Here is a 20,203-nt window from a genome sequence, read left to right on the forward strand (position 1 = left end):
AGACCTATTTAATAAGTGGCGAAGAGTTATCATTGAGCACCTCATCGCTTTTTCGTCGGTAGTAACTATATTCTGAACAGAAATAGATTTACAATTAATTAAATACTTCAATATGTAGATTAAAAATAGTTTATAATATTTTTCATCCTACGTAAGTATCTTTAAAAAAAAGTAAATTGTCTGTAAAAAATATTTAAATGTAATAATTTTAATATTTCATAAATATGAACATTTTTATGTTTTTAAGTTTCATTGTTTGTCTGAATAACTTTAACAACAACATATACAAGTGATCAGTTTCAGTTGAATTGAAGTATTTAATCCATAGCAACCGTTTGCAGGATTAAATAAAGCTTACGTAGCCAAGATAATATAGACGGGAGATGATTATTATTATTTTGCCAAAACCAAAACAAAAACAGTTGATACGAAATAAAATAATAAATATATGTATTTACATAATTCCTAATAATTACAGCTCTTTAGTAAAATTTTACTACAAACTTACAACCTTTACCGTATCTTTAATTTCCTAACAATAAAAAAAGTTAGGTCTACAAACTCTAGTACATATCTAGTACATATATAAATTTAGGTAAAAAATTTACAAGTGTTTTGTGCTTGTTTCAAACCAGTTAGATAGAGCCAATACCATGTAATTGGGGTTTTTCTGTAAATAAATATTTACTATCAGCCCGGATTTTGGAGGTTGTTTATGTACGAAAAGCCGTAGATTCTGCACCTGATCTCTTTCAGGTTTTATTGGATTGCTAACCAGAGTATGACAGTCAGAGAATAGATAATACACATCTATTCGCTCATACATTTGCGCAACCTGCGTCATTCAAGTCATCATTATCAACACATTATTTTCTTTTTTTACCGAGAAGTAATGAGCCGCAACACAAAGATTAATATTCCAAGGAAATATATGACTCGTTGCTGGTTCCATCAAATATTCATGAAACTTTTTAAATATAGAATTTAATTGAAACATTTGAGCTGGCGAGTAACACTTAAGTACGTAATTATGATCGCTACGCTTGGCGAAGGTGAGACGATCATTAATAAAGGTAATTGTTCGGAGACATTGTTTCATCTTTTATTATAATCGTTAAATGCAACAACCGTTATGCAAAAGCAAGATGGCAGACGTATTGAAGGTTTTATTGCAATTTTAATGCAATCTGCTCGTATTATAAGATATATGAATGTATACATAGGTGATCTGAGTTATGATTGTGGTTCCCAATTCAATATATATATAAATATATAAAAAAATATGAAACTAGAAAATGTACATAATACATTATGTTACCTCGTTGGTCTTGTGGCTAGATTAAGGCCTCAGATCCCGAGATCCCGGGTTCAAACCCCAGGTTCATAAAAAGTAATTGGATTTTTCTGTAGAAAAAATCTCAATAACAGCCTGGAAGTTGAAAGTATGGTCACGCTTATTCCTCGGCATAAAGCCCATAAAGCCGTTGGTCCCGTGCCGGAACACTTCCCGGTAGTGTCGAATTTACCGTCACATCGGATTATGAGTTGGGGATAAAAGAGTACACTTGTGTTTGAGCACAGACTTGTGTACTATCACTAACTCTCACAGTTGGCTAGCCTTCCTTAAGAATAGCAGCTTTCGCTTTGATATCATAATATATGTATGTATATCTATATGACTATACTATTATATATTTATTTCTATAATATTACACGATAGTGAAAATATACGAAGTATTAATTATATACAATTAAAGTTCTTCGTTATTCAAATTCAGGAGATATTCTCAAAATAATATAATAATCAAATTACTCTAGTAAGTTCGTATATGTGGACAGATTTTTTTTACGTTTGTACATGATTTTTTTTTTAAGCTGGTGGCATTTATACCCGTTTTCCGGCAGACTTTTCGGAACTGTTGTAAACCTTTTTGTTTTACCAAAAATGACTAAATTCTGTGCAGTACTTTTGGGAATGTATGTTTAATATTTGCATGTCGAAGTATACAATGTAAAGCTACATTCTAGTTAGCACTCTATTCATTTAACAATCCACTTGGTTTCGAGTGTGTGTTACGAAACAAAATCGTGAAGTTAATTGTTTTCAGCATAATTTAGTTTATAATTTGCCTAATTAATTTTATAACAAAAAAACAAGTCATGATAGTTAGATACTAGCATGAGGTGATTTTTTTATCTTCGACGAAATTCTGAATGTTTTAATGTGCATATCTAAAGCATAATATAAGCAAGTTACTCGTGACTCGGCAAATGCCTTCTATCAAGGAGAAGGATTAGAGCTTATTCCACCACATTGCTCCACTGATTGACAGTTTGGTTGATTGATGATGATTAATGTAATATGCGGCAGAATTTCATCCGGCATCTGCAAAATTCATCAAAATATTAACCAGGATAATAATTATATCCAAAAATTAATCAAAAGTGAAATAATGGCTCTCATCTAATCTTCATCAACTGAGTCTATATATAATAGATCCTGGTGCAAGCCTATCGGGGTAGATACCACCCGCTCATCATATGTATAATGTACCGCCAAACATAGTATTGTTATATTCTGGTTTGAAAGGTGAGTGAGCCATTGTAACTACAGGCACGAGGGATATAAAATGTTAGTTCATAAAGTTGGTGACGCACTGTTGGGCTGTGATAATGATAATTCTTACAGCGTTGAAGTCTATGGACAGTAACGTGGTAACAACTAACCATGAGGTCTAATTAAATATTGGTTTTATAAAAACAACTAACTTTTGTAATATAATATGTGTATATATAGTATATACAATGAATATTTCTTCGTTACGATAACAATTCTCATGCCATATGTGCACGCGGTGGCGAGGGCTTATGAATTATTAAATACATTATATTAAAGAATACACGACCATTGAAAATAAACGTATACGACAACTTTTATTGAAATACGTACGTACATACGTCCGCCTCGGAGCCAGTAAGCACTATACATTGATAATGTGCGACAAATAAATGCATTGATTTATTTTGGTCACGAGTTTATTCGTGGTTGGGCTATGTTGATAGGCACTTGCAAATGCCACGATGCAATTACCATTCATTGTCATATGTTTTTTTTTTACCAACGTAGACCACGTGATTGGTATTTGTATGCTGGAAACGTGCGTTCATAGTAAGTTAAATAGTTATGCTCATAGCGTTGCGGTAAAACGGAAAACACTCAACCGACCGTGCAGTTGTTCGGATCACGATTTTTTAGTTAAATGCAGTTTTGTTTACTTACAAAGAAGTCGATTTCTTTGTTTGATTTTTTTTTTTTAGGTATGGGTATTGTGAATCGTTTTTATTCGTTCTATTTTCGTATTTAAAATGCTGTCAACTTACCGAACGACTTTTTTTCAACTGTTGTGAAAAAAAAAAGTTATTATTAATGTGCTTTAGGTAACTGAAAATATGACGCGACATTTGTATTATGTAAAAATACCATATATATATTTATGTATACTGTGTATATAAATGTATTGTATTAACTAATTGACATAAAAAAGTTTTGTTACCGTTTGTTTTACGATTTTCTGGTGATATAATTTTGAATAATTTGTAACTCTATACACTTATACTAGTTCTACTTTATACCTATACTGTAATTAATATTTTGTAATAATTAAGTTAGTTAGTATGTATTTGAAATCGTTATTTACATTTAATTTTATACATAGAGTGATGCTTTCCATGTAAGTAATAAAGGATAAATGACTATTTGAATGATTATTTGACAGGTGATCTGCCTAGACCACGAAGCAAAGGCGAGTATGTCTTTGTGATTGCACAACTCCTGTTTGGTTTGCTTCTCTTTGCAACGGTGTTGGGTCACGTGGCGAACATAGTGACCTCCGTCAGTACAGCCAGGAAGGAGTTCCAGGGTAAGTTATCATATACAAATATTTTATTTCTGTAAATTTAGACCTATTTTTAAGTATAAGGATACCAAAATTAGAGACATTCGTTCTTACGTAATAAAGGACGTTTTATTACATTATAGAAACGACAAAAAAGCTTATATTATTTGAAAAATTAAAGAAATAGGGAATTTGAATTCACAAGTATAATATTTTGTTGTAACTCTTTGTGTTTTCAGCAATATTTGAATCAATGTCTTGTTTTGAATTTGGCATTTGTTTTTAAATATTGTTTTATTCATAAATATTAAAACTTCTATACGACCTATTTTACGTCGTCGACAATATTTATGGTCAAAATAATGTTAAAATACCGATTGATTTATGAACTTTAAACTGGAATTTCTCCATATTATAGTTGCAAGGCTTATTGGAATAATATTCAATGCCAGTATTTTCTAGCCTCTCACAATTTTTTATTTTCATTATGCATTTGAATATTATTTAAGATACAAAATGTGAACTATTTTCTCTGAATTAAACATAAAATATGTATATGATTAGTGCTGGTTTCGCAATATTTAAATAGAAGGTACAAATAAAGGCTGGGTCTAATACGGTCCAACGTTTTATGACGGCTGTAAACGACCTTTATTTTGGGCACAATAATTCACCGTACGATGTGGTTCAACGCGTACAATTATGAGCATGATTGAATGTTAACATTCTTAGCCGAGGAAAATCGTTCGAAACGGTTTATGTAACTCGTATTTGATTGCGTTATTTTATCATTTTTCGATAACTGTAATTGCAATAAATTCTTTATTTACTTCAACAGATGCTTCGACAGTTAGTTTGAATGGTGACAAAATTTTGGTGGTAAATTGTGATTTTTAATTTTGAGTATTTATTGCCTGATACCTTTCTATTCTGACTCTACTTAGTCGCGGCTCGACATAATATAAGTTCATAAAACCTGCCCAAAATTGAGTGGATGTGGTCAATCGAGCGCGGCAGTCCTGATAGTGGTATTATTACGTTCTATCAGACACAGCAACACGTGACTCGACGCATTTATCCGTACCTCGCTTCTTGGCGTTTTTCCGTAAAAACAACCCTTATGGAGGCAAAACTAGAAGGTTAATTAAATTTGCGATTTTAACCAAATTTGATGGCCCTAAATTTGAAAGCAATATTTTTCGTTAAAAGAAACAAAATAAAAAATTGTAAAATACATTTAATCGTTAAGTCTCATTGAAAAGGCATATTACAATTTAAATGTTCTTTACATATTTTCCCTTTGACACATGTGCCCGACTGGAGGTCGCGTATAAATAGCCTTTAAAGCAAAATATGAAAGAGAATACAGCATGTAAGTTACACGATCAATGTGAGGCAAGGATAGGATGAGCATTTTATACACAGAAAGCGGCAAAGTGTCAACAACTTTAATTAGCACTGCAGCTCGGTTGAAAAGACAATGGCGCCGCGACGACAGAGAGCAGGCTGAATCCGTGACCTTCCTCGGTGGCGCTGCAGCGAAATAGGTCAGCGGCTTGAATGCTATAAATAGCTCGGCGAAAGTCGGGCGCCGCGCCCCATCCCAGAGGGAGCGGAGCGTCCCGCGCGCGTCCGCTTGCCATCGATCCGTTCGCCGCTCCGTGCGCTCCGGCCGCCCAAGCCCGAAGGTCTCAGGCCGCGCGCCCGCCGCGCCTCCCGAGCCTAGCAATTCGACAATAATTGATCAACTCCCGCTCCAAGCTCCACGCTCCGCGTTCGCCGGCCGGTGCGGACCACCTCGTGCCTCATCGCCATAACAAACAACGTCAACAATGTCATTGAAATTCTATCGTAAAATGTTATTCGCGCAGACAGAATCGACGTGAGATATTTCCATAAATGAAATCTTGCACTCGAAAGGACCACTTCAATTTTATGAGTATTGGCTACGAATATTCGATATTCTATTCTCCTCTTTGATATTGAAGTTTCAATATACTTTGATAAATGTTCGATAGATAGCGGTGAAAAGCGGAGTGACGAAACGGAATAGTTATTTTTATTTATTTACAGGTCATCGATGACCTGACGATTAGACCTGTAAATAAATAAAAATAACTATTCCGAGGTATTTCTTATCTATTCGAAAAATCGTTTAATAAGTGGATAGTTTGAATGGAAATTTGGATGTGCTGTTGCTCTTTTGGACTTTAAAGAATGTAGTAATTATGGTGTATTTAAGCTTATTATAAACTGTAGCGGTTAATCTACCTTTAGTTGGGAACTAAACTATAAACCAGACATGATTATTATTATAATATACCTATGTGCGTGTAATTAATTTCAGTTACTACATATTTTATGACTATGCAAGATATGACGTTAAGTTAAGCTTAAATATTCAATTTAATTTTCTATTATCAGATGAGAATATTGAAAATATTATATTTCCTAAACAATTATATTTGTTTTTAGAAAGCAATTTGGCTCAACAAAATCTTTATGGATTTTTACGGAATCTATTTTCGATATATATTCAAACGTATCTACTGAAACGTTTCTTCTAAATATTAAAGTAATAAAATTGTCTGGTAAAACAATAGATCAATAAAGTCCTAATAAAAAAGACGATTTATATATTCCACGTGCAGTGCATTTTAATAAAAATATGTATTACTGACATATAGTTTTAAATATTTAAAAAAAAAAACTCTTTGATAGTAAGAATTTTTGTTCCACTGCTTTTGTCTCAAAACATTAAGCAGACACATTGAATACCTATTCCCTCCATTGTTCTATATACGGGGAGAGGCGTTGTTTGTTACTCATAATAGTACAACAGTTCGGAGTGCAGTCACTCCCGGAGTAAGTACCTAGTTTGTATTCAAATTGTTAGTCTTGACGTCGAATCTATGCAATCACAGTTCACCGGCTTTGTTTGAATACGTACACACGCAGGGCTGTATGATCAAATGAGATTCAGAGGATCGCCGAAACCAAAGATACACGGTATATAAAATGTATTATTAAAACTTTTAGTTTGGAAGTATTTTTGGAATAATTTTCTGAATTCGAGTAATTAGTCTCGACTCATCTATACGTACTGTTGACGTATTCGTAAACAAGTAACATGATTGAAGCCCGAGTGGAACGAAATGTTTGAATGAATACGCTAATTGTTTCGTTCTTATGAATATTTTACTGCGAATGAAATGGACAGCATATGTTATAATAGTTAGTAGCGGATTTACTAGAGTGCCCAAGTTATTAGATGATATCATTGTATTGGTAAAACTGCAAAATTGCTGAATTCCATATTCAAGGTGCGTCAGCGGACAATAATTCGTAGCATACCTAATTTTGACATTACCAATTATGATAGGCTGTTGAGACTACCAATGGATGCTGGCTCGCTGGAGACAATATGGCGGAGTAGAGGGCCATGTGCCATTTAATATAATTTATAATTGCTCTCATTATTGACAGAAAAGGTAAACAGCGCATGTGTTTTCAACATAGTACAGTATTTTATATAATATATAAAATTAATATAAATAAAATAATAGATATAATAAAAATATAACTTGAGGTACGAGAATTAAATAACGGGTAAAACATACAACAACACATTATACGCATCTTAGTAAGTCGATATTAAATATTTATTTTCATCAGGAAACTCCGCTCATTTTTTGTTTTCATACCTGAGCAACTGAATTCAGTGGATTTATGTAAATGATAAAATATCTCTCGGGGTTCCAGTAATTGTGCGATTCTCCCTGTGATCAATTCTTGGTCTATTTTTATTCAAATAACTTGCCTTATCCGTACGTAATCAATATGAGGTGGAAATGCTGAGTAATTATAATGATAAAATAACCCTTTTAATCAAATTTCAATTACGGCAACTGATCTCAACAACTACGCAGGTTTACCTACATATATAAATCGAATATATTTGAATTTATTAAATATTTTTACTGCAGAAACAATATATAATACGGATCATCAAAAGTTCCCAAGGAAATAAGAGTATTGACTATCGCTTATTTTATGTTTGATATTGCGATGTGTCTTAAAAATATAAAAAATATATTTAGAAAAATTATAAAATTTGTTACCCAAAGTTGCTAACTCTTCTGGGAGTTAATTAAACAGACAAGACAACAGAAAGAACAGTAAACCAGGTTCTGGAATATGTTGAAAAAATGGATATGGAACGTTTTTGTTTTTAAGGTTAAATTTATAAAAGTATCGACTTTCAGATTTTATGATCTTGGAAATAATTGCCTCTAGACTGTTCAATTCAAACTAACAATTTATTTTATTATATATACTTTCACGAGTTTTAATTATAGAGCAATGCATTTGAGTGCAACGAAAATTAACTGTTTTATTACCAAAGCATTGTGTAAACCTATAATGAACTCGGAAAATAAAGTAAGAGAAACAAATAAAAATTTTATTGTCGGATTTCGAGATACTTACGTCTTGCACTAGACGTGGTTCGTTTCCGGGAACGGCTCTCGTTGGAGAAAAATTAAATTACGGCAAATGTCTACAGGCTAATGGACTGCTATATTACAGAGTACCAGTCATTGTCTTTGATTTAGACTAAATATATTTTTTATTCAAAAATATCTAAAAAGAAAGAAGAAAAACCTTAAAATAAAGCAATGCTCGAATTTATATTCCCTTTCAAGGAACTAGCTTTTGTTGACGCAATATGCCATCAACGCAAATTTATAAATTTCAGTTTAAATGGTGGTGTATTTTCTATAAAGCAATTAAATGTTTCGTCGAAGGATGGGACATATAGTTTTTTGTATGGAATATCTGCTCTTTTTTTATATTTCTTGTACGTAACTTGCTATTCTCATTTCATCACAATTTAACAATACACAGTAAAAAGGTAGTTCAAATTTTAGATATAAATCCGATACCTAAAATAATGATGAAATCACTCTGATATTTAATACTTTAGTCCACTGCGTCAACTCCAAAGCTCTTTTGTGAGCGTCCTGAAAGACTAAACTTGTGCAATTAGCTTAGTATATCCCCAGGATAGACTATTGATGCAACCTGCGGATCGACGGCGTACTCAACAGAACTTGGACTAAATCTTAAGATTTCACCGCCGTCATGAGAAACTTAGTGAACTTATAAACTTTGTATTGAAGGCTAAGGTTTACTTGTCTTCTTGATCATTATACATCTCAAACAATTTAATATTCTAACGATAGCTTATTTTGTTATAACCGTAAATATTCAGCAAGAATTTAGGTGAACAGAACGCAATTATTAGTTACTAATACTAAGAGTATTAGTAAAATTCAGTGTTCAAGATAAAGAAAATCAAAATAAATTGAAAATAGAATCGAATTCTACTTTAACAATTTCCAGGAACAGGCTTAAATAATTAGATTTAAAATTGAATAAATAGTTTCAAATTGAATGTATTCTGTATTCAAGTTAGTCAAAATCAGACTTTTGAAAATGGTATAAAAGTGTTTTGAATCAGCAAATCCTATCTTTTCGGTAGGTCGTTTATATATTGCTGGATGAGTTGTTATTGTCATCTCCTACGCTTTGGGTTTCATTTATTTAAGCAGTAACATATAATTAATAAAAATCCATATGATATGCTCTTAAAACTTATTTCATAGATAATTGTAATATATTAAGAGAAATAACTTTATATTCCAAGCTTAAATTTTCTCTCCGACACACGAAACTATAATTTCAGTTTAATTCAACTAAGTTTTCACAACTTTATTGATTAGATGCTCGACATCTGAAACGCCATAATTTAACTTAGTCACAACTTACTAAGTAGAAACAACTGTATCAAAAGTTAAAGCCTTAGTTATAAAATTGTATTTAGCTATTTTGAATTTATTTAAATAACAAATAATTGAACTAGCTTTTGTTCCGTGACTCTGTCGTGTATTTCCGTAATAATCCAGTATAACTCTTTGTTTTCTAAAATTGCACCAGAAAAGAAATCTTGAAAAGTAAAGTCAAACATTTGTCAAAACTAAAAAATCACTTTGTTTCAACTTTTAACAAGAAAATTCTTACAACGAAGGAAACGCTTGAAATTATAATTTGAGAATTGTTTAAGTGAAAAAAATATTTTTATAATAAAGATGTCTTCATAGTACGTTTTATTGCAGCAAAATTAGATGGTGTGAAGACTTATATGAGAATGCGACGCGTGCCCAATCACCTGCAAGTGAAGGTGATCAAGTGGTTCGATTACCTGTGGCTGACCCAGAAGTGTTCCGACGAAGAGAAGGCTGTTTCCTGTCTCCCTGATAAACTTAAAGCGGAAATTGCTATTAATGTGCACCTTGATACTTTGAAGAGGTACGCTTAGTTCTAAATATTATACATTAATCGTTAAGAGATTTTCATCTTTCTGTATGCTGAAGTTTAATTTGAAGTTGTATAAGCCCTTTCTTATTGTCTGAAATCCGTTAGTTTCAGTGAGAAGTATCACGTCTAAAAAGGTAGTTGTAAAATTTTATGACATCATAGCTCAGAAGAAGCAGTTAGTGTTTAATATTCCGTGTCGTATAATTAAAAAACAGAAACACTCGCTTTTTACGCCCATGAATTATTCAAGAGTGTTCTTTCATACGATCCGTAAATTTTGTCGTCAAATGGCTCTCACAGATTTTTTTTTGTTTTCCACCCGAACGCCGTTAACGTAATTTGAAACTTGTACTGCAGGCTGTTTCTAAACTGAACGATTTTAAATTATTATTTTGGCTAGAAAGCGAATTCAATTACCATAATACATTATGAGTTTAGCAAGTGTAAATTATGTTTTGTTGCCGTCGTTGTTATTAATTGAATACCATATTCATTTTAATAATATATATAATTGTATCTAGGTATACATACAATTTGCTTATTTTTATATTATAGGGTAGAAATATTTCAAAATACGGAAGCTGGATTTCTATGCGAGTTGGTTTTGAGGCTTCGACCAGTTCTGTTTTCGCCAGGCGATTACATTTGTAGAAAAGGTAAGTATATCTCTTGATATTTGATTTAAAATGCCTGGACGTTATGATTACTTATTAATATAAAATGTTCGTAGGCGAAGTCGGAAAGGAGATGTACATAGTGAACCGAGGCAAACTACAGGTGGTCGGTGACAACGGAAAGACAGTGTTAGCTACACTCAAAGCGGGTTCTTATTTTGGCGAAATTTCCATTCTGAACATGGGCACAGCAGGTAAACAACTTGGTAAATATCGCCACGGCCCGAGACGCCACGCCATTTTTACTCTACTTTGTCGTTTCTTGAAAAGTTTTTAAAAGCAAAAGCAAACGTTTCGAGGAGACGCTGCAATCAGGCCGAGGGAGCGGCCGCGACGCTAGCAACAGGTTTTGGGACATCATTCTTGGACGTACATTAGCGCTTTCCGAACATATTTGATAAGACTAAGAGAAAATAGTTAATAGAAACTTTGACCATCGTTAAGCGCTGATGACGTTCTGTGATACTGTTTATAGGTTATACCAGCTTCCACATCTTATTGTTTTTTTACCGAATTTTTACACATTTGAACTATTCTACTATTTCCATTAAATTCAATATGCAAACCGTTTTCAAAATTCTACTTCTTCAACAATAAATTCATTAATATGTATGGTAAGCTACATTTTTATTGATTTTATTTATATATTTATATTTATTTTCGTAGTTTCTTTTTAGCTTTCTACATTCAAGAATCGTAGCACAGCGTCATGTGGTTTGTTTGCTTTTAGTTTCATCTCCTTTGGTTGTATTGAAGGCAGTGTCCCCGACCGCTTTGCATCCTCCCTAAATACTATATTTGGCGTGACCTCTTGGTGCATGAAACCCTTAATAATATTTTAATGTTCTATATTATTGAATTATATCAAAGATTTTATCAAGCTAAGTTACAGTGTTTGTTTTTAGTTAATACTATCATTGCCGTAAATAGGCATTGTAAAAATTGTAGAACAGCTTAGTTCTTTTACTAATAAACATTTTATTTACTAATTTTTAAACCCTAAACGCTTTGTCTTGAAGCACAAATCGAATTCAATAGAAATCGCTTCTTATAGTTATGTTGAAATTGTTATGATTATTAATCATATCTTCATTTTCCTACAAAATTTAAACCTATTTAATATGAACTATGTTTTTTTTTATTATTGGAATTTCAAAATTAATTTTCTATTTTCTGTCGGTGCGTTCGGTTGTTTCTTAATTGTAACTGTGAAATATTTTATATTAGACTTCTATACAATTAAAAGAAAGTCAAAGTCAAAATATTTCACGGGATTTGTTGCCCGAAAATCGGTTGGCACGGAGTGTGTGGATGACACGTCGACAGGCAACCGGCGGACAGCGTCAGTGCGCTCCGTTGGCTACTCGGACCTGTTCGTGCTCAGCAAGAAGGACATGTGGGACGTCCTCAAGGAGTACCCTGCCGCCAGAGTACGTCTTGAAGCAATAGCAGTCAAGAGACTTGAAAAGTATAAGAAAGCTCCTCTCGAAAAAGGTAGATATTTAATTATTATTACAATTAATAATTATTTATTTATATACGATTTATATATTCATATTTATCCTTTGTTTTATTTTTTAATAATATATTGAATGTATTGTTTTTTAATATATTTAAGTCTTACCTGCTCATGTGATTTACGATTGCAACATCTATTATCAAGAACTTTTTCTATACTTCTTTTGTAATCCATTGAGCCGGGATGGCCTAGTGGTTAGAACGCGTGCATCTTAACCGATGATTGCGGGTTCAAACCCAGGCACCACTGAGTTTTCATGTGCTTAATTTGTGTTTATAATTCATCTCGTGCTCGGCGGTGAAGGAAAAAATCGTGAGGAAACCTGCATGTGGCTTATTTTAACGAAATTCTGCCATATGTGTATTCCACCAACCCGCATTGGAGCAGCGTGGTGGAATATGCTCCATACCTTCTCCTCAGAAGGAGAGGGGCCTTAGTCCAGCAGTGGCTGCTAATGTAAAAAATGTAATGTAATGAAGAAGAAATTGTACTGAATAAATGAAATTAGAATGGCAATCCTGTTATAATTATATACAATTAAAAGGCTTAAAAAGAGGTATATCTATAGTGGCAATGGGCCGGTGCCAGTCTACGCCAGGGCTGGTGGAGACAAGCGGACGCGTGCCCATAGAGGAGATGCATCTCCCGCCCGCATCGATTCCCCCACCATTTCACTCCTCACACCCGCCTTCCTACCGGGACCAGCTATATAGGTAATTATCATTTCACAATCTATTTAAAAAATGTTCAATCATTTTTAGTTTGGGGGTTTTCATTTCTATTCATTAAATTGAAATACATGTTTCGGAAGAACTTCAATAAGGATTTTGCACGATATACTTGATTAGGAGGATTCGGAGCCGGAATCAACACTATGAAGATTGGTCACTAAATGTTTGATTTTCCAGTTCTTCAGTAAGCCCCCTTCGTGTAGCGTCTCCTGTAGCTTCATGTGCATCTAGTGCTCGTAGCAGTGCTGCGGGTGGCGGTAGCGTGGCAGCTGGCAGCGCGCCTAGAGTTGTTCTCGACTCACACGAGGCGCTCGAGTGTGAGATCAAGAGGCTCCGAGAACGCCTGTACACCGTGGAGACAGAAAACGCCGCGATGTCAGCCAAATTAAGTCAACAGCAATGGGAAGTAGACCAGAGGTAAGTTTAATATATCTAATTATTCAAACATAATATTTTCTAAACAAGCAAGATATAGCAATTCGTAGATTTAAAAAACATATATGATAAAAATGACTATCACATTTTATATCTATACTATAGAAGATATTCATCGATATTCAATCGTAGGTTGCAAGAGATCGAAATGCAGATCTGCGGCGGCAGCTCACTGAGCTCGCAGGAGGAAAACGAGAGGAATAGAGAGAGCATCATTTAACAGCGCGCCTCGCCTATGCGTGTGCGCTTGCCCGTGCCGCCGCCGCCGCCTCGCCTGCCCGTCTGCTAAGTGAGACCGAACGAACATTTCTATTGCTTTCCCATCTCGCACCGAACTCATCGAGTACGATGTGGACATTATCGAAGTGTTTTTATGATAAATTAATATTACGGATAATATTAAAATACGAATTAACTTTATCAAATTTATATACATATACTTAGTATATACGACTCGCTATAATTGACGAGTATTCGTGGAGTGAGATTTTGCCGAGACAATATTATCTTTAATGTTGGTTAAGTCGAAGTGTGAAGTGAAGTGAGTGAGGTCGAGCGCGGTGTATCTGCGTTGGGATCAGTTTAGCTCGCGTGCAGCCCTATAGGGTCATCGTCTTTATAAATTTTAGCATTTGTATGTTGTACATACTATGTTAATATATATAACTTAGCAGAATCATTTCGATTCTTGCGAAATAATATATATATTACATAAAAATGTCTATTGTCATATTGGTATGTGTCACAGTTTGTATTTTATGACCGGTAATTTACCAATATTATATAAAAATTAACGAAATAATCTTTGTGCCAAAATTATTGAACTCAAACAACAATAAAACAACTTTGTTGTAGTTTATAGAATGGAGCTTTAATAATTATTGTAGAGTTCATGTCTTGACCTATAATATTATATAATTTATAATCTTAAATGATTTCCATTCTAGTTTATTTAAAACAAAACGACGACGGTGTTAACATAGGTAGTATTTTATTGTCAGTAAATTTGGTATATAATCTATGTATATTCTTGGAATGGTAAATATTATTACATTCTGAAGCAGTTTTTGTCCGATACACAACAGAACATAGGATGTTGTAATTTGTTACATAAAGATATATATGTTAAGAGATGTAGCATAATGGATAGAACATACATCCGATAATTAAAATTAAATCACAACTGCCAGGTAAATATAAGTAGTTAAAATGTTTTAATGTATAAATATTAATCAAAATATTGATGATGTTTTGTACTTCAATTCTTTACATTATCTTGTATTCGTTTAATTCAACGTTACCAGTAACTCTTCTACGAGAGTTTTCTTGTTGAAGGTTAGGATCCAATTTGATTTTAATCTTCTTTTTTAATATTAAGGTATATACATAAATATGGAATGTTCGTAATTAATCTCAAACGAACCAACGTTTATTTAATATAAGTACTAATTAATGTTTGAATCTAAGGAAATTTGTAAATACTTATCTACGATGCGTATTTATAAGCTGCTGTTTTTAAATTGGAAAGGTTTTTTTTTGAGCCACGAGCTACACAGTTGGATAAAGAACGTACCATTTTGTGAAAATATACTTTTGTTTAATGTAAAAAATAATATTCTTAAAAAACAATTTACGGTCCTATATACATTTTCAAATGTTTCTTTTTATTGCAATCATAATGAATATTTGAAAATTAAATCCAATTAAAATGATGGTATAAAAATCGTATCACCTTATACAATTTTTAGTAACTGTGGACGAAGAACAGTATATGTGTGTCACAGATAGTTTTTAAAATTCGATGTTTAAAACAATGATAATCAGCCAGATTTTTGTGTAATAAAAAAAAAATCATAGTTTAATCGAACGCTTCATTTCCTAAATACCCAGATTATAATAGATAGGATACAATTTTTAAATGTAAATAAAAATTTATTTATTGTTATATATTCCATAAAAAAAAAATTCTTCTTATAATTCTCGATTATAAATTGGTAAGGAGACGCATTTTGCGATTGAAAACGCGAGGGCTTTTTATCTTATTAATAAGTAATTATTTAATTATATCCGTATGTATCCGATAAGAACTCTGTTCGTATTGAAAACGGAGTCTTGCATTTATTTGATTGTAATCATAATAACTGTTTATTCTTTGTCTTTGCAATGAACTGGAGTTTAAATGCAGCATGATGTAGTCCGACGAGGCAGGATGTGATTCAGAAGTAACAAGCTTGTGGAACTTAAATTGGGAAATCAATTATGTATGCACTTGATTAATTTTATTGTTAATAAAAAGATTACGATAATGCACTTTATGTCTTTTATTTATTATATCAATTAACCTAAATAACCCTGATTGGTAAATAGAAAAGTAAAAAGTATTTATATTTGTAATAACGTATAACGTAACGTAACGTAAAATTTGCTTTCTTCATTGTACGTGCAATTGTTCGTTACATCTGAAATCTCATGTATTAGAAAAATATATCGAAAATGTCGAAGAAATTAGTACAGAAAACAAGCCTAAACACGATGTTTGCATGCGCTCAACTGAACAGCACATGCATGTGACGTATTTTTCTAAGCGTGGTTTCGGTTGATGACGGCTGTGTGCATAGCATTGTGATTTTAGCCTCGGACCGCACGTTTATATCGTACGTTAGATTGTTGCTATGTGAACATAGACTAGAAGAATTCATCCTTAATTTTTAATCTTTAATGCCATTCATATATTACGACAATATTATTCTGGACACAAGCAATCTTTCCAATTAGACTAGAAATGCTTTGTGCTTATAGTTATGTTGAAATTGTTACGATTATTATTATGTAATTATATCTTCATTTACTTAGAAATTTCAGACAATTTAAAATGAACTACGTTTTTTTTATTAATAGAAATTCAAAATTGCATTTCAATTACGATAAAATCCTTATTCTGGACACAAGCAATCTAACTATTTATCAGACCCAGTTCAGCTTACTCAGTAAATAAATTTTATCACAGGAGCTATGATTTCTGTAAAAGTGACAGTCGAAGAAAACGCAAATATTGTAAAGGCATCGTCTCTTTTTAAAAAAAAATATAAATAATACTTATTCTGATATTATATATACTACAATTTACTACAAGGTTGTGGATTTACATCTTCAGAAATATGCCTATAATTTATCAATCAAGTCTTGGATATCAAAAGGCGAAGTATATCGACACATTTATAAAAAATCATTAGATAAAGACTGATGAACTACAATTAATAAGCGTAACATACGAAAGTGCATTAAAATGATTATACATTTTTTAAATTGGAACTTTGTTAATCCAATGCTCAAAATAAATACGAATAATAGAATTTGGTTGTAGATTGTGGTTTTGTAATGCGTCAATTAGTTGAGGGATTATCAGTTGTCTTTTCCAGATCAGTTTGTTCGAAACTTTGTCAGTACAAAATTACGGAAGCAATCGTAATTTGACAATCATTGTGGTTACGCTCAGAGGAGGAGGGTAAGAGATGAATATAAATGCCTTCGTTTTATAGTAGTAGAATTTTTTAAAAATTTTTACTGTATCTATCTAAAGCATTTGATTATATAGAGCACGAAATTTTGAACGAAAATTTTGAACTAGGGAAAACATTACAGTGTCTGTTACATCCCAAGTGTCGTGGGATCTGCTGATTAAGTTATGTGCAGTGGCGTGATTCAAGTGTGTTCAGTGAAATTAAAAAAAAAATTGAAGACGTTAAGTTTTTGTTTATTTTGTGTGAATTTAAATTAAGTTAAAATTGTATTTTAAATTTTCAGTTTTGGTTCTCACATATATTTTAGAATTAATTAGTTGTAATAAATATTTTTTTTTAGACTCTACGTTGCCGTCGTACTTAATTTGTTAACGGTAAGGCTCTTGATCTTAGTGTTTCATATTTAAATCAAATAACCCAACAGGTGTCTTTTAATAAAATGTCTTCTGGATCTGTATTAAGAATGAGTGTCCCACAAGGATAAATTTTGCGTCCTTTTTTATTATTGATATATATTTAAATGAACGTTCTTTTTATGTTAAAGATATGTATGATATGTTATTGTTTCCTGATCATCTTTCTGTAAAGTTGACGAAGAAACCATTACCACTCATATAAAGTCGGTTTACAAAAACTAATTTAGTTTTAAATTCCATAAAGAGAAAATGCGTACTGTTTGTCTTACCTAACGTAAGAAAGTAAGAAAGATGCAGCTACGCAGTATACGCGGTTGGATAAGTTAGACAACTTACTGATGTTGATACTTCTCGATTCGTATAATTTTGTATTTTTTTTGGTTACAACTTAGTTTACGACTTCTCAAAGTCAATACATCGTTCCTGGGGCACGGTTTTTGTTTCTTTAATATGATTGTGGAATCCAGCTATTTTTTATTTGTTATACCTATTATTAAATTTAAATCTCATGTCCAAAAGTTATCGATAAACAAGTCATTTTAATCAATGTAAGATTATATTAACGATGAAAAAGCGTGGTCTTCGTATTTTCTGTATATTATATATATATATATATTATATATATATATATATATTATATATATTCTGTATATTCTGTATAAATATAAATTTAATTGTACTTTATTGACTCTGTAATAAAAATTATGAAAAAGAGTAAATTACAAACTAATTTTATTAGCTGCCTTTTGTTATCATTTTATAATATATTTTTATCCTTGTTATATTATACATTTATATTTTATTGCATGCATTGTTATTAATAGAAGGTTCTTAAAAATAGGCGGCTCATTGTACGTCATGATGACGTTATTTATGTTTGCTTGGTGTGTGTGGATGGAGTTACGGCTGCTTTTCGCGGAAATCATAGCGTCGGTCGGCGTACATCCACGTGAATTGTGAAGGGTGGGTGTTTAGTTTAATATAATATTGTGTTATCGTAAGAGTTATTTATATTGAGAATTGAACTAAATATAAATAGAGCTATTTTTAACTCATGCAGATATAAGTTAAAAATAGCTACTTTACAAATAAACCGCTAACCAATGCCAACCGAATATTTTACTGATAAGTATCAGTTTATCTCTGTTGCATCGAAATTCTAATTATATTTATGAAAAAGGACATGCTTTCCTGTGTTCAGTGGAGGTAATAAGGATGTTATAGCTTTTAGAGTTTATATCATACTCTAAGGTAAAGGCGGCAATATATACTTAATTTGAAATTAGAGTCGAATATTTTCGTCACGTGTTCATCCTCGGAATAGTCATGACTTATCCCAGAGGGCTCACTATGAAACTAAACAGGGAGCCATAGCGAAAAAACTTATCCAAACTTCTTGAACGTATCTTAAACGCTGACGAAGTTCGACATAACAATGAAAAAAATCAGGACTGCCAGTTATACCTACCTGTGGTATAAACATTTTCTTTTTAAATATTTTCTTCAAATAAATCCATAATCTTGCTATTCCTGAGCAACGGCCTTCTTTTTCTTCTAAGCAGAAGGCTTTGGAACTTATTACTCCTCTAAACACGCAACTCCACTGCGTGTTATATAAACAAATAGCAGATTTATATATCGCAGGATCATTTTCCTTAATATTTTTTTTGTAACTGTAGAATTACAATTGGATTATAAAAATAAATTAAGCAATTGAATTAAGAATCACGTAAACACAGCGAAATTGATTTAACCTTATATTTTTTCATCAATAGGCCTACAAAACATTAATTAATGTCTTCTGTTTCTAAAGGTTTCCAAATTACATCTGAAAATGAATGATATAGTTATTCAATCAAAGATCTTTCTTAATTATTGTTTTGCTCAGTCTCGACAAATTTAAAAATACGTGTTTATAATTATATTCCGCCATTGCGTTACAAAAATCCAAACAAATTAACAAAACACAATCTTATACTTTCTCATATAAGACTACTTTTTGTTTGCGAGGGGTATATTAAATTAAATTATTTTCGATAATTAATTATAAATAATATATCATTTTACATTATTAATCTTTTATTATAGTTCTATGCAGAATTTAAAAACCATCCTAGTATTAAACATATTCATTATATTAGTCTGTAAGTTTACTTGAAATAAAATAATTTGTTTAAAGTATCAAAGTTGTAATATAATTTGAGCCAGTTGAAATTAAAGTATTATATCTATAATGTAATTAGGTTATATCCAGCTTTGCCCGCATACATGTTTGCTTGTGACAAAAAGTTCTTGTTTCTTTTTTTGTCATGTAAGGATATTGTAAAATTATTTTTAATTAGACTACTTTGATGACATTTCAAATCTGATATAGATTTAGACCCTTTTTATTATGTCTAAAGATTATCCTGTTGCTCGTAACACTTGTCTGATGTGATAAATCTTCCCAAAATATGTATGACGTGTATAAAAATATATATATTAAACGCAATGCTAGTTATAAATTAATAATAAGAGAATTTAATCATGTAAAAGTTAAATAATAAAAAAAACTCATTATCTGTGCAATTCTTATATCTATCAATTTATTTCCTTTTTATAATACCTAATGAATTCGGGACGAATTCGTGACA

At 31.9% G+C, this 20,203-nt stretch overlaps 1 protein-coding gene across 4 annotated transcripts in view; it reads left to right on the forward strand.

Annotated features, from left to right (window-relative positions):
* The window catches only part of LOC113392634 (uncharacterized protein), a 36,561-nt gene extending 20,618 nt beyond the window's left edge, over positions 1-15,943 (forward strand). The window contains exons 5-12 of one of the 4 annotated variants that reach the window (XM_026629155.2): positions 3,777-3,920; positions 10,073-10,265; positions 10,830-10,930; positions 11,005-11,142; positions 12,275-12,442; positions 13,036-13,180; positions 13,376-13,615; positions 13,766-15,943. In XM_026629155.2, coding sequence (XP_026484940.2) covers positions 3,777-3,920; positions 10,073-10,265; positions 10,830-10,930; positions 11,005-11,142; positions 12,275-12,442; positions 13,036-13,180; positions 13,376-13,615; positions 13,766-13,853 — 1,217 coding nt within the window. In that variant the 3' untranslated portion in view covers positions 13,854-15,943. Of the gene's footprint in view, positions 1-3,776; positions 3,921-10,072; positions 10,266-10,829; positions 10,931-11,004; positions 11,155-12,274; positions 12,443-13,035; positions 13,181-13,375; positions 13,616-13,765 lie in introns of all 4 variants that reach the window. The other 3 variants (XM_064220942.1, XM_064220943.1, XM_064220944.1) reach the window with 3 other exon arrangements.
* The last annotated feature ends 4,260 nt before the right edge of the window (positions 15,944-20,203 follow it).

Source organism: Vanessa tameamea, chromosome 5 (assembly GCF_037043105.1).
Source record: "Vanessa tameamea isolate UH-Manoa-2023 chromosome 5, ilVanTame1 primary haplotype, whole genome shotgun sequence".
In the NCBI taxonomy this organism is placed as follows: domain Eukaryota; kingdom Metazoa; phylum Arthropoda; class Insecta; order Lepidoptera; family Nymphalidae; genus Vanessa; species Vanessa tameamea.